Consider the following 18,821-nt stretch of genomic DNA (forward strand, 5'->3'; position numbering starts at 1 on the left):
TCTGCTTACTGCAGCACTTTCACTCTGGTAAGTCAAAAACTGACACTGTGCTTACTCTTCTCACTTTGGAGAAGTACTGGAAACAATGCGTGATCACTCAGTAGCCAATTTATCGTTTTTATTAGAGGCAATAAATCAAGCCTCACTAGATGGATTGCTGCCCATCAATCCAGCCTGTGGCAAAGGCATGTCCTATAACGGAGAAGGGGTTTTACAAAATTTGGGCCAGGGTAGTTTACTCTCTAAAATGTTATAGCGTGCTTCTGTCACTTTTGGGCTCCTTTGGCCTGGATTCTAAAAAATGCTTAATATCCCCAGGGTGAAGTTGAAAACCTGAAGACTTAAGTGTTCTTATGAGTACTATGCACCCTATAAAGGAGTCGGCTGTTTGCAGAATCAATATCCTGAAGGCTCCCCCAAGACACTGCGAATGGGAAATTGCAGGCCCTTCGCACTGAAGACGATCAGGCCCTTTGTTACTCATCATTGCTCCACTTTTGCTAAGATGTCCAGATAGCAGTAAATGTTTTCACTCGTAGAAAACACGAAGAAAAAGGAAAGAATTGAGGCAAACGTCAAGATCCTTCTATCTGCATTATTTAGTAAAGCTGCACAATTTTTTTTATCTGGCTTACAAAAACTGCTTCAATTTGTCAGTTAACAATTACACAGGTGCATATTTTAACAGGCTACATAATCCTTTGTAATCATCACTTTCATGATAGCTTCAGGCAGGAGGATGCAACACTACTTTTTTTAATTCTACATCCACAGACTGAGCAGATGCCACATAGTTCACATTTGTATTTCTATCAGAAATTTGCAGCTCAAATCTTAAATGGGTCAGTAATAATCATGCACATGTTACAAAAAAATTGAAGAGCGTGCCCTTCAGCTCCGATAGTATAGTGGCACTAGAATGCAAGATGGTATTAGCTTCTGGAAAGGAAACAAAATAGAGTCTGACTTGCCAGCCATGCATGCTAGAAGAAAACAGGCTCTATTCTTTGACAGCTCAGCTTGTCAAAACTTACTGTTTTCCTGCACCCTGGCCACGAAGCCTGTGAGAGGTATCTGTGGAGTCAACTGAGGCATAGGGGGAGGGGGTGGAGCAATAGAAACTGGTAGCAACAGAGACCATATTGGGGAAGAAGTCAAACAGATAAAGGAAAAAAGGAAACAAACAAAAGCAGCTGTCAGTAACAAGGACCACAAAACAAAATATGCAAGAACAAGAACACACTGAAGAACCTTCTTCAAGTTTGTTTTCCCAAAAGCTAAAGCTACAGCTGAATTCATGTTTAGCCAAATCAACCTTTCCAGAAAGATAAACATATTTATCTAAGGGGCAAAGTCCACTCTGAATGCTCCTAATTCAGAGGACATGAGAATGAAGATTTCATTCATGTATTACAATAGCACCTAGAAATGGCAGGAAACAAAAAGCTTCCTAACTCCATGTAAAAAATTAAAAAGAATTGCTCCAAAATTGTGACTCTCTTTTAAGAGCTATATGAACATCAGACAAGGTTCAGAGGACGGTGGCGATCTCCTCATGTTACGTAACAGGCACATTTGAGGCAAGGCAAAAATATTTACTTGAAGCAGACACTCCTGCAACTCTAGCTATTCTAAATTCAATTCATACTGAAAAACCAATTATTAGTGTATATCAGAAGTGACAGTCACTTAAGTGACTCAATTTACTGTGCTCCTGTGGGTGTATTTTATGGGAATTCAAGAAGGACCTGGTCTCATAGGCTGAAGTACACAAAAGCGTGTAAATTGGTTTTCAGCAGCATTACGTTTTGCTTTCAATATTGTAAAAGAAGAGCCTATAAAGAACAGATGTGTCACCAAGCAGTCTGGCAGCTGGTATAGGTTGCAATGGCACAACTGCTCCTCCTGTGCATATGACGAATTCTTATCCAGTCAGTGGAAACACAGGAGTGCATATGGCTGCTGAGCCTTTCATTTTATTAAGCAATGATTTGTGTGTGTACGTGCAGTCAGTGCCCACCAAAGGCACAGCACTGACATCCTAGAAACTGAAATCCACTTTGTATAAAGCAACTAGTTACAGTACAGGCAGTTGGCCATACAAACGCCCCTGCACTGACTGACCAAAGTGCCTCAAACACTTGCTAGAAGAAAACAGAGTAGTTCATGGCTCCATTAACATTTAAGTCTGCAGAGACTGCAAAAATAGTCTTGGTCTGGTGCAACATCTTCCCAAGAGGATAAAAACAGCTCAACTCATTTAATGAATTAAGTCTTCTTTTCCAGTTTTAAAACTTTTACGTATAAAAACAGAGAAAAAAAATTTGAGGTGTGAATTCAGCGGAGTAATTTGATTGGAATCGTAAAATTGAAAGAGGTTCTCTTCTTCTGAGCAAGCAACAGTTATAAAACAAAGGCGTAATTAACATTGTTTGCTGAATAAGGGCAATATTTAATTCATTCCAAAACCAACTACCTCCCCCACATCATTTACCAGTATAGAAGTGTGAAAGGGGGAAAAAAAGACAGACAACATTTCACAGAACAAAAATTACTGTTTGTAAACATGAATGTGTAACCCAAGCAAAACAGGAAAAACAATGTATTGTCAAGACAATGATGTTAAAAATCACACATATCAGAAGTGAATGAAAATAGTTTCAAGTGAAAAATATACTCGCTCATCACAATACTTTAATTTTAATTTGTTTTGAAGCACTATATACCACGACCCAGATTAAGGGATTACACCAGTTTCTGAACACAGAAGTTACATTGAGAATCTATAAATTTTCAATAAATTAGCTATGTAACATTTGAGACAATTCAGCCATTTTAGAAATGAAATCTAGTTTTATCATCTGAATACATTTTTGCAGTGAAGAATGTGCAGAAAACGTCCACGGGCACGTGAGCAGGGTGAGGAGAAGAAAGTAAAGATTAAATAAATACATGTGTTGTTGACCATCCCAGGAGCTGTCTAGGTGTATAAATTTTTTATTTACTGAAAATGAATACTAGATCAGTGTGGAGTGTTCTTAAATCTAAATAGACTCAGAGGGGTAGCCATAGTTGTCTGTAGCTTCACAAACAACCAGTCCTGTAGCACCTTAAAGACTAACAAATGTATTAGGTAATGAGCTTCCACAGGCAAGACCCACTTCCTCAGATTAGCTAATTGCTCACTACCTAATTCCCAATACATTTGTTAGTCTTTAAAGGTGCTACAGGACTCTTGTTGTTCTTAACCTAAATGCTCTTCACATATGTAGCGCTAGAACAGCGCGAAGACATTGCTCAATTCTCTTGGACCTACAGAGCAAATGCATTGCTGAGCGATGATGCTGTAGTAAAAGTGGCAGTTAGCATATTGAAATGCAGGCCCGGCCTCAGGGCAAGGCAATTGACTAGGGCCCTGCACTCCAACTGACTACTGCATCCACTGCCCTCCAGTTGGGCCCCGCCGGGCCAGCTCAAGTGAAAGGTACCCTTGAAACTGTGAGAAGAGCATTAGGGCATTACTAATCCATCTTGGGGTTGTGTGTGTAAGACCGTAATTTAGCTGCAAGTGGGGGCAAAGGAAACACTGATTTCCAGCTCTCGTTTCATATCCCCTGCGACCCACCTGGGGTGGAGAGGAGGAGGCAGCAAAGCTGCTTAAGTACAACAGTCAGCATTTCCCCCCTCACCCAGGCAAATCATCTGGGCAGGGAAGTGGTCCTGCTTCCAGTCTTCCGCTGGTAGGGGCTGCCCTGTCAGGCAGGTGGCATGCTGCTCTCTGCAAACCAGCTCGTCTCTTCTGTGGCCTGCTTTACCCGCCTCCACCTCAGCTCTGAGTGCTGGACAGGACGGGACAGGGAGGAGCTTGCTGCAGAGAAGAGATCACCACCATCCTGTCCAGCCACCTCATCAGGCTCAAGGGGCAGGTAGGGGACAGACATGAGAAGGATCTAGGAAAGGAATTTGGGGCAAGTGCTGCTTGGGATGAGCTGGAAGTCAGGGAAACAGTGGACATCTGGAAGGCAGAGCAAGGGGTATAAGAGTGAACTTCTACAGCTGGGAGCCTTGGGATGGGAAAGGTGTATTACGAGCATCTATGCCATTGCTCTGACAGCTAGAGGACTCCACTAGAAGTATAGCACAGGCATATGATAGCTGTACAGCCACAGGTTTTTCTGCCTCACTCCACCTCAGTATTTTCCCAACTCCCATCTCATTGAACATAGTGGACTCAGAAGTAACTATGCTAACAGTTTAAGCCATTTTTAAAAACATTCTAGCCATTAATTTCTGTCCCCTAACCTGTTCTTTAAGCTATGCTATTACAGTTACTGTTAAAACATGAAAGCCTAAAGGGAACTTGTGTACTGGAGAAATCCCTTAATACGGTGTTTATTAGCTGAAATGAGAGAAAAGCAGGTAAAATTAATGCTATACAAGGAACATGATTTCCAGCTATTTTAGCCTGTGGTCTCAGTATCAGACAGTAAGTCTGACATTTACCAACAGTGACAGCCAACAATTTTTCTTCACAGCTTTTACATTTTTAAATAGAGAAGAACGTTCATAATATGGTATTTTAAATATTAATGAATCAGTTTTGAAACAAATACTTCTCTATAGTCCATGGCCCAGTTCCTACCAGATTCATTCTCCCTTCAGAAGAACTTGTATTTTTGGAGTACGTGCAAAGAGCATCCCCAGCACACCCTCAATGTTAACTAATATTTGCTTATAAGTAAGTAGGTCAGCCTGGTGTTACCCATTACATTCAATTCTTGACCACTTTCTAGAGGAAACGTGTTCCGTGTATAAATCAAAGGAAGCAAAGTGCGCCTTTTTGCTATTTTTCTCACATCCAGGGAGAAAAACCAAACAAACGGCATTCGGCTTCTGATTGCTGCCTATTAGGCAAATCATACTTCAAAACATTCCATAACGGATGCATAACAGCAAAGCACAGAGGCTTACTTGAGTTTTGAGAATAGAGAGGCCCTCCATTAACATGAGGCTGAGCAGAAAACGGGGCAGTCACAGAGGGATTCCGTCTGTATCCACCAGAAGATGCTGAAGAAGTGGTAGAGTTGTGTCGTGAAATTTGCCTGGTCATTGTGCCATACTGGGAACCAGGAGCTGAACCAGGAGCAGCTGAAAAGCAGTAGCCAAAAAGGAACCAAACAAGACGACTTAAGCCAAAAGTATTACTTAGGACAGAATGGAGAAAACAGAAAGAAGTCCCAGAATAGGGTGAATGCCAGAAAACTAACACTCCAGTATCTTGAGATCAGCACCAAAATATTAACAAAAAAACCCATCTTGTTATACCAGTCCTGTGCTATCAACCAGGTGAGATACAGAAAGTAACATCCATATAACAAGATGCATCAGCTATATTTTCTGAAGTGTTGTAGCCATTTTAACCATTTATATAGAATGTTGGATCTGCTTGTTTCACAAATTTAACTTAATTTTTTTTATCACACTGCCTGTTGAACAAAAGGAAAGGAACACTTGGAAAAGGTTACATATCTCCTTGAAAACCCATAGTTTTGCATGCTGAAACAGAGGTCTTCAATCTAGGCAAAAAACAAAAATACACACAAAAAACTGTGTGGATTAAGAAAAATAGAGCAGGAGAAAAGACACCACCACCACTAAAAGAAAGTTTGATTTAAGTTAGGTGCTTAATCAAGCAAACATAAAATCAGTGGTATGATTCTAGGACACTTTCCACATTTATAGTTACTGATGTCTGCAAACTCTGTTTCCATATAGGGAACTTGCATTAACAAACTAGAACAGTCAACACAAGATGTGTCAGCATTCTTCTCTGAGATCAGCATCAATTCCTACCAACCTCACATCTGGTGTGCAACACTCATTATTGCAGATGAATAATGAATACATGTTCCATCTTTTTCATATTTGCTTTTTCATTTTAAGTCAAGGGTAAAAATTTCACACTATCAGTGAGCATCTTGTGTTGCTTGAACTCTTTTTTTTGCCAACGTTCAAGTTCTTTTCAGATTCCAAATATAGCAACGATATTGCAGTAAAATGCATCAATTTATTTTATCTTTACATATAAACATTCTGAAGTTTACAGACAAAAGTAACACTACTCAAAAGTTACTTTCAGTCAACATTTTAGGTAAGAAAAAGTATGACAATTATGGGTCAAAGCCTCTAAAGTTATTTGTGTGAAGACCAGGACAACTGTCCTTGGGTGGGATGGTGAACTAAAAGTTCTCTAAGGTAATGCTCTCAAAACCCCTCTCTGGCAGCCATGAATGGCATGCACTATGTGGCTTGAGAAGACAAAGTGGCCAATTACGTCAATGCCAAAGAACAATGAAAATGGATCCCACCCAAATCTACCAGGAAGCAAGTCACTGTGTCATCATTCACACATGCAGGAGAATTCGTGTCTCAGTTTTGTATCTCCTAACAAAAAAAAAAAAAATAAAATAAAATCACAGAATCGTATCAAAGCCACCGAATAAGACATATCTGTTTTTTTACATATTTCCTCATCAGTCCACAAGAGAAATGCACCATCCCTACCATGCACCACTGCTGTTTCTGAACTACAGTGTACTTTAATGGCAAACTCCTTTGGATTCCTCGGAATTACACTCACTTCACTGTTAATTGGATCTGAGCTTTAGTGGGAACACTAGGATTTAAAGCAACCAATATAGTTCGTCCATATTTTATGTATTTACTTTCAGAGGCTTTCACACCACCAGGAATTAGTTTGGATTAGATTTGTTAAAGAAGAACTTGGATGATTATACCAAATCACATACACCCCACTACCAAGGCAATCGGCTCCTCTAAATCCATTAGGAGGAGTTTATTATTGATTATGCCAAGTAACTGCAATCACACCAGTGCTGACACAAGTCTCACCTATAAGACTGCCCATCGGGAGAGCTGGTGGCAGTGGTGGTGCTGGTGGGACTCCAGGAGGAGGAGGAGGAACAGAAATTTGTGCTAATAAAATAGTTCATATTGCCAGTTAGGCTATGGGCAAAAGAGCTGCATTTTTAGAGACAAAAGGAACTCAGAAGATTTCCAGTTCAAGAAAATTTAACATTAATATATGGATACACACTTAGGCCCCAATCCCGCAAAGAGTTCTACAACTGCACATGTTTTCTCCTGCATGGAGAACTTATTGACTTTACCAGGGCGTGCTCTGTGAAAGCAAGATCCATGCATGTGGATTCCTATGAAGGCCAAGGACACAGAGGGGTCCTTAAGACATAGAAGGGTACATTTGCAAACAAAGCAACAAGACAACAGGATTCAAAACAGCAATAGCAAGTTTCCCTCAGAAAAAAATACAGCATGTGAATACCACCACTCGTTTGTAGACTAATTTGGATGATCAATGTTTTGCGCAAACACACAAACACTAAGGCTAGGTCTACACTAACTGGGAATGTGGACAGCTGCTACACAATTTTAGGTATGGACAACTGCATACCTAAAAATCGATTTTGCAGCCGTCGACATTGCTCCTGTCTTCTCCGCAGAATGTCAACAGAAGCTCGCAAGGAGTTCCAGGTTTGACATTGATCCTGGAACGCACCATTTCGCACTTACACAAAACAGCGCCCCAGAAGACCATACGTAAGTGTTCGATCTTCCACAGCCAGTGTAGACCTAGCCTAAATCATACACACTTACTAGGCCAGTGATCATGTCTTCCACTCTGGTCTGGCTCCTTGACTGTAAAAAGCCAAGTACAGCACCTTAACATCACTAAAAAAAAGGTTCTCCCTAGAGGCATGTACGTTGATGCTCTGTGATAATTTAGACTTATCTTAAAGTTACGATTTTGGTTTTAAATCAGACTGGTAGATGTTCAATTTCACTAGTGATGGTGTTCAATAATTCCTAGGCCTCTCAAGCAGTTCAATGGAAAGAAGTTTTTTTTACTTAAAATTGTAAACATACTAAATTGTAAGCAATAAAAATCAATAGGCTATTTTAGAAAACAATTCTGATCCTATGTAGGTCACTTTCTCCTCTCAGGACATCTAGAAATGTTTATTTGTTGACATGTTTGAAAGCACAGATTCCACCTGCTCCACATAGCTCAAGATAGATTTGCTGATCTTTTAAAAAATCATGTTATGGTGTAATGAATAAAAAAAGCAAGCAGCTGAAAACTGTTCTGGTATTTTGTAGGTTTGGGGAGCAATTCTCCTCCAACCTCTTCAAAGGGAAGAGAAGAGAACTTCAATGCTCCTTGACGTTTACAGAACAGACTGCACAAACAGGATTCTGCCCATTTCACAGTTTCAAAGCCAATACACCCACAGACAAAGGAATTCCTTTGAAAAATGAGCCATGCTACAGTGTTACGTAATTAAAAAAGCATCTTAAATACCTGGCCCAACAGTTGGTGGTGAAGGCGTAGGCACAGCGATGGGAATGCCAATACTGCTGCTTCCACTATTCTCTCGACTGCCGCTTCCTCCGCTACTGCCACTAGAGGGAAGGAGGGGGATAGATGAGACATCAGCTCTGCTTTCCATACAGCCTCCCCAACATTCGTTACTCATTTGAACAGGAACCTAACATTTGGTGTGAACAAAAAAAAAAAAAAACAAACAAACACAAAAACCCTACCCTGTGTACTGACTGTTCCTGAAACCCCTATTACATTGTGATTAAATTATCTGAGGGTGATGAGTATTAAGAACTCTAGTAGGTACAGATACCATTAGCTAAGCTGTTAGTCACTTTGTACACTAACCCCTTGCTGTATGAGCGCAACTGGTTCCTAACTTTTTGTTGGTAGGCAAGAACTCCTAAGAGGGATACTAAATTCCTGTTAAAATACATGTAAAAGTCCGATTGGTTCCAAGTGCTTGGAGTGGCAGCAGGTGGCACTGCTTTTGAAAGGTAGAGTGAATGTGGGGTTGGGAGGGAGTTAAAGGCTGGGGGCAGTTTGGGGCCATGAGTGTGAGGGAGGGTTAAAACCTACAGGTAGCTCAGGTAGGGGCTTGTTCCTCCTGACTGCAGCAGAGGTACCTGGGGGCAGGTTTGAAATGTGATGGGGTGGGTGCGTGGGGAGCTGGAGGAATGTTGCGACTGGGCGGTGCGCGGGGAGTTGGTCACAGGGGGCATGTTGGGAACAGGCCCTGCGGGTCTCCCTGCGCCCCAGACAGGGACCACGCAACTGGCTTGTATAAGCGGGGAAGTTCACTTGCATCATGAACATTGTAAGTATGTGTGTCCCTCGTTTTAGCAAGTACTCGTGAGTAGAACACTTGTTAAATGACGGATGAGTGTATACACCCATGGCTTTTAAGTACGGACATCTAAAAATGTTAGCAACCACATGAGACAGAGGGCTGTTGGTTGAATGCAAATATAGTAATGGCTCCAGGCACCTTGAACTAACAAACTGGGTATTCAAGTGTTCATCCCAGAGTGCATGTCACAGGAATTACAAATGGCAGATGCCTAAGATGTCTCCTTTTTGCTAAGCAAATATTTGCATTAAAGTTTGTGATCACTAAAAGTTCTAGTGGAACTAGCCAGTATGACAACACGCACTGTCTGACAAGTCCATAAGATAATTTTTTAAACAACATTTACATGCAGCCATGTTGGTGTCATTACATATTTTTCAGCTAAATGGACACCAGGACTTCAGAAAGAATCCAAGGAAAAATTGAGTAAATATGCCTTTAGCCAAGACCTGAATTTACAGAGGTTCAATAGGAGGTGAATTAAACAGCCCACACACCTGTAACTAAAAATATAGTAGCACTCAATGCACTTTACCATTTCTGTGCAGCTATATATAAATTGATACAAAGAAATTGGACACATCTGAAAATATCTTAAGACAATAACTTGATTATAAAAATTAAAGTTCAAAATTAGAGTTCTGTACGCTGAAGACCTTGATTTTGTCACCATGGTTGCAGCCGAATTTCTAATGGTAGTATACATAAAAAATAGTGTCAGGCCAAAAAAAAAAAAAAGTGGGGGGGAGGGTGGCAGATTTTACATCTGCCAGCTAAACAGACTGCATCCTGGTTTGTAATGTTTCTTAATCTGACAGTACTTTTAATTGACAGCAAGCTGCTCAAAAACAAAAAAGTTAACATGTTTTCCCAAAGTCCATAAGGTACCCTTGAACTGCAGTTGTTCTATTAAACATCACAGATCATTTCAATGATTCACACCAAATCACATCCCATCTATTCCTGGGACAATAATCATTGCCTAAATCTTGTCTGTATTCAGTAGCCATTGTCAATTTCTTGCAGTTTGAGCCAAGACTATATTGAAACAAACAGATTTAGGGGAAGCATTCATTAGAGACAGCACTATGCTCTCATTGCAAGAGTTCATCTCACCAGAGGAAGTGCTGTTCTGCCAATGTGCCTCAGCACGTGGAAAGTGATTAGCACTGCTGCACTGGTTCTGTGGGTACATTTTAGCTCCCAATACTGTCAATCTACAATGTCAAAAGGCATGATTTTTCTTTGAATAATAAAAACAAACTGCACTTCTGACAGTGTGGAAGTATTTAGCTTTGCAAAACTATCTTCTAATCAAGAACAGCTTCCCTACACAATGAGCAGCAGTGAAAGCAAGCTTACCTGTACTTCTATCCCAGCTTAAAGTCTGAATTAAGTTACATAGTCTGACAGCTATTCCATCTCCCTATTCACTCATATACATTTCTGAAATTCTGCCTCCTCTGATGAGGTAAAAAGTGATAGAGACTAGGTTGTGAAATCAAAGCTGTGTGTATAAACAAAAATTCTGTAGTACAGGTTGAACCTCTCTCATCCAGCACCCTCAGGACCTGAACAGTGCCAGATGAGAGAATTTGCCAGACCACGGAGGGCAATACTGTCTAGCACATTACCAAACACTTCCACTGCTTATTGAGCTCTTAGTTACAGGTAAATTAGAGATAAGAGCACAGAATCCTGAGAGCCAGAACTGGTGGCTGCATACAAACTTTATGGGACGAAGGAAAAAAAAAAACCAAAAAAAAAAAAACAAAAACTTAGCCACACCCGTAAAAGAGGTCATATGGCTAACTAAAGTCATGGCAGATTACAGATGTTGCCAGACGAGTCTTCTGGATTAGAGAGGTTCAACCTGTATTACCTTTGAAAAACAAACAATTGTTTCTAAAAGTTAACAGATCTACAGATATCAAATGCAGACAGCAAACACATATAAAGAAAAGGTACATAAAAGCACACTTGTGTTCTCCACCCACTTTAGAAGAAGCCAGGCATAAAGCTTCACTGCAATGCTGGTGAGGGTCAGCGTGCCAGTCAAGACAATTACAGAACCAGAAACAATATAGTCTACCTGTGTGTTCTTGGTCTCTGGTTTAAGGAAGCTGTTCTTCCTGGACTGTGTTGACTCCCAAGTCGGGCAGGACTGGTCATGTAATCATTAGGAACCGTTGGAGGTTTAACTGGCTCCAGGGTTTTGTAAGGAGTATTTCGTCTGTTCAAATGAAATTGGGTTGAAGGAGAGAAAAAAGTTTTAAAGTACTGAAGTTATTTGTTTCCGTAACTCTTCAATTAAAAAGGTCACTGTACAGTAACCCAGCATTACCAAATAGAAGCCAACTCTGAAAGAGGCATGTTACATAGATATTTCACTGAACATGTTAATTCTGCATAATGACAAAATAGTTTTCAAGAGACTATTTTAGTCATCTTCCTGGAACAAATATTTCAAAAAGTGAAAGGGAAATTCTACTGTCTAGATAAAAAGCATGAATATAGTGGGCAGTTGCCCCACACTAGAAAGAGTATGGGTTAAAGCAAGCCAAAGACAGCCTGCACAGAACCCTCCAATAAGAAAAGGGCTTACTGAGAGCACCAATTGGGAAATGGCTTGTTGCAGCAGTCCATCAGGGGCAGCGGGGACCATTTATACAGGGCTGCTCAACAGAGCAGAGGGCAGACTCTCCCTGGCCTGTCAGGGAAAAGGACTGGCTGCCTAAGAGACAGGGCTGCGCAAGGCAGGGTAGCAGAGCAGGAGCTTATGGCTGAAGAGAGCCAGACCGAGGCCCTGGAATAAGAGAAGATGATGTGCTGGGCTAAAAGGGAAGCAGCCCAGGGAAAAGAGGCAGCAGAGAGGTTGGAGGAGGGGCTGTAGCAACTGCCGGCTAAAAGTCCAGCTATGGCTCCCTACTGAGAATCTTGACCCAGAGTAGCAGCAGGCCTGGGTCTTCCTCACCTTGCTTTGCCCAACTTGCCCTGAGGGAAGTAGCCAACAGACTGCAGCACTCCCCAGGAGCGAGGGACTAGCCTGGTTACAACAGCAGGACACTGAGGAGAGTGGCTGGACTACAGGTGTCTGGTGCCTGAGGAGACAGCAGAGCAAGGCTGTGCCCAGAAGAGGACTCCATAGTCCGGGGCGCAGAGCAGGTCACAGAGGCCCTGTCTACACTAGCACAAATCTTGGAAATGGCCATTTTGAAGATTATTAATGAGGCACTGAAATGCATATTCATATATTCAGACTGGTGGAGACTGCAAAGTGGGAGTAATGGCAGACAAGATACCACTGGAGGGTGAACTACAGAAGGATGTGAGCTAATTTCCAAGATAAGCAGCAGGAGGTGCCACAGTGGTGAGTCTGCACAGATACAATGGGGAAAAACATCTTTTGAAAATGCTTTCCTAGATTGAGGCCAAGCTGTGTGCTCCATTAAGCTAAAAGCTAATTAAGAACCAATACTACACACAGGGCCACAAGATACTCTTAAAACAGTTGTATGCATATACTATGGCATGAACACTTACCTATTACAGTACTGCCTTCAACAGTAGGCAAGATATGTTTAGACAGAACATTTCCTCACATACATGTACTTTCAGGGAGGCACAAATTTCCTAAAAATTACTCATTACTAAAAAGTTTTCACATTCTCACACCAGGAATACGTTTTGAGTTTTCTATTTTTAAAAAAAAAAGGGGGGGGGGGGGGAACACATAGATGAGGGAGCATGAGGAAAATGGGAGCCTATGAACATCTTTCAGTGGCAACCAAACTAGGAGCAACACAAAAGCACACATTATATTCATTCAGTGACTCAACATAGTGGAACCTTACTAAATTATTAGAGGGTTCACTGCAAGTGTCCAAATGTGGTGCTTACCTGCTACTTCATAACACAAAAAAAGGTTAATGTATCACAAAAATAGGCTCTTTTCCATGACCTGCCCTAGTTGGTTTCAGTTGTTTATAATCAACATACTAAATTTTCACTTTTAAGAATTCTCTCAGGAGCACTAGAACTCACCATTGCACTACTAAAACCATTCCTCAAACAATACTCAGGTTGTTTACCTGGATTATGGGATTTGTGAATTAGTGAGTTTCTATCGTACATGGAACTTGGGAAAGTTTCAAAATATGAGCTGCCACTGGTCTTTTATTGTGCCAGAAAGACCAATCATCAGAAAATTCAAGTGTGTATATCTTAATCTCTTATAACTAGAACACAAAAATGATTGATAACTCCTCAAGGTAAAATGACATCACTGAAGTCAATATTAACCAACAGTGGCTCAAGAGTCTAATTCTCATAACCTGCTCCAAGCAGACTAAAACAAACCCTAAAGACTTAAACATGGCACACTATACTATTGAGTGTTTTATTTTAAAAGGAAAAAAAAAAAAAAGCAGCAGGTAATCAGCGGGCTCCTCACCCCCCCGCCAGTCCCATGGCTGGGGCTGCCGAGGTGCTGGTACTCAGTACTGGCATGTAGAGGCACACAAAGAACACCCTGCATATTGATATTAAAGCAGTGAAATTGCACAACTCTGAAACACTGCATCAGGATTAAAAGCTTCAATACTTCCAGAGCCCTGCAACCCTGTCTTTTCAAAAGGGGGGCAGCAGTTCCCCCACTTTCCTTGCTTGGCTTTTGATCATCACTGTGAGCTGTTTTGTAACTTAATGCTCAGCTCCCCAAACTAGGAAGCTAAAATATCCATAACTGCTAAATCTATGCCAGCCCACCAGCGCTATTATGCCATCTGCTGAAACCCACACACTAAAGGCAAAGATTCAGGTGACAGAACAGCAATATCGATAGAAGTTTCTGTTTAGGATCTCAACCAAACCCCATCAGCCCAAACAGAAGAGATACCCTGCATGCTCAGCATTTTCAAGTACCTCCATTTCAGTCCATCTCATAGCATGCTCATGTACAGAGGTCAAACAGTGAAACCAATGGATGTAGAAAGCATGTGTATTGGGGGGGATGGGGGGTGTGCAGGCCCCACAATTAAACATTAAAACAAAATGAGTTAGGATCTGCCAGTACATCCTTAACTTTCCTTTACATGCACTCTACTTAAATATTTCACAAAGCACTGAATGCATTTGTTAATTCTATACTGTGTAAGAATAAAGGAATGAGTTAGCAACAAAAAAGATCCTTAATCTTTTGCTTGGTTTAAATGACAGCCTTAATCAAAATTCATGTGTTAAACATGTAATAATTATTCTACATGACTACTATTAAAACAAAACAAATCTCATCCACTTGAATCTGCAACATAAAAACGTCATGAAAAGATACTCTCTCCAAGTTGCATCATTAAAAGAATTCAAAATATTTTACATGGAAAGGTCATATGTCTAAGCTCCTAGAGCCCTGAGGTATTCAGTCTTCATATGGTCACTTATTTAGGCAATATTAATATCTCCGTAATGAGAATTCTCTTTTACACAGGCTGGATGAATGCCTCATTCTTACCCCAGAGTTCCCCGGCCTGACATTGGAGGACTTGGTGGTTTTTGTGTAGGTGGATTTGTTCTTGACAAGGTGCCAGTTCTTGCAGGCTGGTTATTTCCATGCTGAAAATGAAGGGAAACAATTTTATTTTTATACTTCAATGGCTGGACTATTGAGAGTTAATTTTTAATGTAATAGGAAGTGAGGGTTCCCAGACAGCTATGGAACAGCAGGTTTTATCTGCTCACTAGAGAAGACAACAGGAAAAGGAAACAAGCCCAAAAAGTAAGTTTCATATTGTTTAACTGTCATTCTACAGCTGCAGTTCATCTGAAAATTAAGCTGACAACAAATGCAGGCAAGTCTTCCACTTTTCCCTCTTTAAATTACTATTACGTTCCATATTTGTCAGTTCCAGTGTGAATATTTTAAATGAAACATTAAATCTGACAGTACAACACTGTCAATCTTTACCCAAAATTTCTCACTCAATTTAGCTCAGCTCTCTGATGGAATAGTCATGCAGATTGTCTGGGAAACCTCCTATAAAAATGTAAGTCAATAAGATCAAGGCATCTACCAAATCAGAAGCAAAGCACTAAACATGTGTTAGAGAAATTAATGTATCTATGTATAAAAGCAAATGCCAATTACTCCCTGATACATTAATACAATCCTGCTAATTGTTGCAAATCTGCACAGAAATAAATCTTATGTAACCCAAATAACCTATGAAAAGCAGAAAGAAATAGAAGAGAGTACTAGTTTTCAGTTTTAAGGGCTCTGCAGCTTCAACTATCAATACAGTGAGGCACTGTGGGTCAAATGAGAAATGATTCCTCTTACCTTGGCTTTTAGCCACTTAATGTTGGCAAAAAAAGGGGGAAAAAAGCAGAAATTAATGGCAGATCAATCAGTAGTACAAGTTAACTTTTACACAGTAATTCTTTTTCCTAACAATTTACACTACATCCCACATATGCTGTAGCAAACGATCTCATGAGCTCATTAGCTGACAAACATCACAATCAATAGGCCTCTCCAAAGTAGCCACTTGAGACATAAATCCCCTTTTTTCCAGGGCCAACAAAAGGGGGACATGGTTTTTGTCAGCCTTAAGTTTCTAACACCAGTTTAAAGGGTCTGACAGACAGAAATCCAAGACCAAGAACACTTTATAATGTACCAACACCACACATTGCCTATACAGTCAGTATCACATGCTGCAGAATATATTAAATCATCATGTACTTTGGGACTAGAACACAGAAGAGAGAAATCGTACCTGCTGCACCAATGGTAAAGAATAAAGGGAATTCTCAGACTGGAGATAAAACAGAGCCCTTCACCTCCAAGTTGCTGCTTGAAACCCAACCCAAGTCAGTAATGCAGCAGTGCCAACTCTTAGGAGTTTACTGCCAGCATCAAAGTAACTAAGTATTTGTCTAAGTTCCAACTCCCACAGTCAATCACAATCGCAATTTTCATTTAAAAAGAGAGGTACATTTCTAGTCCTCCTGGTTGCAAAAGAAAGCATAAATACCTGACTTCAAGTTACTCTAAAGGCTCAAAAATGAGAAAATAAAAAAAAGAACAATGTATTTTTAGAAGGGGGTGGGAGCCTTGCGATTTTTTGAGCCCCTGGGAGAAGCATTCCTGATAGTAATAAAAAGTCTATTTTGTTGACAGTTACGAAGCAGTTTGGCATTTTCTGACCAATCCCTAAAGAGAAAAAAGTTTTCCCACGTAGGCAGTGGCTACACTGCATTCCACTTTCAGAAGCAGAATGCAAGTCAGAGAGATCAAAAATGCAAATGAAGCACAGATTTCCATATCTCACACCTCAATTGCATATTCTTGTGTGATCACACTTCTGGAAGAGGCTTTTCCAAAAGCAAAAACAGCTGTGTAGATAGGGTTCCTTCAAAAACAAATCCCATTTTCAAAAGAACCCTTCCTCCTAATTTTGTTTCAGGGAGAAAGGTTCTTTCAAAAACAGGATTTGTTTTTGAAAGAACCCAGTCTATTTGGCTGGTTTTGCTTCCAAAAAAGCCTCTTCCAGAAGTGTGATTGCACAAGAACATGCAACTGCAGCACAAGATATGTAAATCTGTGCTTCATTTGCATTTTCAATCTCACTCATTTGCATTCTGCTTCTGAAAGTGGAATGCAGTGTAGCCGCAGACATAATGAAGTCTGGCATCCTTGTGAGCAGTTGTAGCAGTGGTCAAGTTATAGGAAGCAGAACTAGAAAGCGTCCCTCCAACTTCAAGTCTGGTCTGAATTTTATTGGCAAGAGGCAGAGTAAGAATGCTTAAGCTACTGTTTTCTCTAATGCACCTATTCTGTGGATGCACAACAAAGTTCAGTCTCCAGGCCTGGTGGTGGTACTCCTCACCTCCAAAACACTGTATTTTATACACAAAAAAAAGGCAGTAAAGTAGCACTCTAAAGACTAACAAAATAATTTATTAGGTGAGCTTTCGTGGGACAGACCCACTTCTTCAGACCATAGCCATACCAGAACAGACTCAATATTTAAGGCACAGAGAACCAAAAAAAAAGTACTCAAGGTGGACAAATCAGAAAAAAATGTATCAAGGTGAGCAAATGAGAGTAGAGGGGCGAGGGGGAGAGAAAAGTCAAGAATTAGATTAAGCCAAGTATGCAAACAAGCCCCTATAATGACCCAGAAAATTCCCATCCTGGTTCAAACCACATGTTAATGTGCCGAATTTGAATATAAAAGAGTTCAGCAACCTCTCTTTCAAGAGTGTTGTGGAAATTTCTCTTCAGTAAGACACAGTCTTTTAAGTTTGTTCTGGGATGCCTATGTCCTGAAGAAGTGGGTCTGTCCCACGAAAGCTCACCTAATAAATTATTCTGTTAGTCTTTAAAGTGCTACTGGACTGCTTTTTTGTTTTGATAGTATATAGACTAGCACGGCATTCTGTCTGTTACTATTTTTTAAAAACAACATAAGAACATAAGAACGGCCATACTGGGTCAGACCAAAGGTCCATCGAGCCCAGCATCCCATCTGCCGACGGTGGCCAATGCCAGGTGCCCCAGAGAAGGAGAACAGAAGACAATGATCAAGTGATTTATCTCCTGCCATCCATCTCCTGCCCTTGTTCTGAAGGCTAGGGCACCATACTTTATCCCTGGCTAATAGCCATTTATGGACCTAACCTGCAAAAATTTATCAAGCTCTTTTTTAAACCCTAATAGAGTCCTGGCCTTCACAGCCTCCTCGGGCAAGGAGTTCCACAGGTTGACTGTGCGCTGTGTGAAGAAAAATTTCCTTTTATTAGTTTTGAACCTACTACCCATCAATTTCATTTGGTGTCCCCTAGTTCTTGTATTATGGGAAAAGGTAAATAATTTTTCTATATTCACTTTCTCCACACCATTCATGATTTTATATACCTCTATCATATCGCCCCTCAATCGCCTCTTTTCCAAACTGAAAAGTCCCAGTCTCTCTAGCCTCTCCCCATATGGGACCCGTTCCAAGCCCCTAATCATCTTAGTCGCCCTTTTCTGAACCTTTTCTAATGCCAATATATCTTTTTTGAGGTGAGACGACCACATCTGCACGCAGTACTCAAGATGTGGGCGTACCATAGTTTTATATAGGGGAAGTACGATATCTTTTGTCTTATTATCGATCCCTTTTTTAATAATTCCTAACATCCTATTTGCCTTACTAACTGCCGCTGCACACTGTGTGGATGTCTTCAGAGAACTATCCACTATAACTCCAAGATCCCTTTCCTGATCTGTCGTAGCTAAATTTGACCCCATCATGTAGTACGTGTAATTTGGGTTATTTTTTCCAACATGCATTACCTTACACTTACCCACATTAAATTTCATTTGCCATTTTGCTGCCCAGTCACTCAGTTTGCTGAGATCTTTTTGTAGTTCTTCACAATCCCTTTTGGTTTTGACTGTCCTGAACAACTTGGTGTCATCTGCAAACTTTGCCACCTCACTGCTTACCTCATTTTCTAGATCATTGATGAACAAGTTGAACAGGATCGGTCCCAGGACTGACC

At 40.7% G+C, this 18,821-nt stretch overlaps 1 protein-coding gene across 8 annotated transcripts in view; it reads right to left on the reverse strand.

Annotated features, from left to right (window-relative positions):
• ABI1 (abl interactor 1) overlaps window positions 1-18,821 on the reverse strand; it is a 128,517-nt gene that overhangs the window by 8,541 nt on the left and 101,155 nt on the right. For 2 of the 8 annotated variants that reach the window (XM_074984893.1, XM_074984900.1), the window contains exons 4-10: window positions 15,607-15,621; window positions 14,782-14,882; window positions 11,365-11,505; window positions 8,402-8,502; window positions 6,913-6,996; window positions 4,972-5,148; window positions 1,035-1,121 (exon numbers count right to left, since the gene is read on the reverse strand). In XM_074984893.1, coding sequence (XP_074840994.1) covers window positions 1,035-1,121; window positions 4,972-5,148; window positions 6,913-6,996; window positions 8,402-8,502; window positions 11,365-11,505; window positions 14,782-14,882; window positions 15,607-15,621 — 706 coding nt within the window. The remainder of the gene's footprint in view (window positions 1-1,034; window positions 1,122-4,971; window positions 5,149-6,912; window positions 6,997-8,401; window positions 8,503-11,364; window positions 11,506-14,781; window positions 14,883-15,606; window positions 15,622-18,821) is intronic. The other 6 variants (XM_074984895.1, XM_074984896.1, XM_074984894.1 and 3 more) reach the window with 6 other exon arrangements.

The sequence above is a fragment of the Carettochelys insculpta genome, chromosome 2, assembly GCF_033958435.1.
Source record: "Carettochelys insculpta isolate YL-2023 chromosome 2, ASM3395843v1, whole genome shotgun sequence".
Classification (NCBI taxonomy): domain Eukaryota; kingdom Metazoa; phylum Chordata; order Testudines; family Carettochelyidae; genus Carettochelys; species Carettochelys insculpta.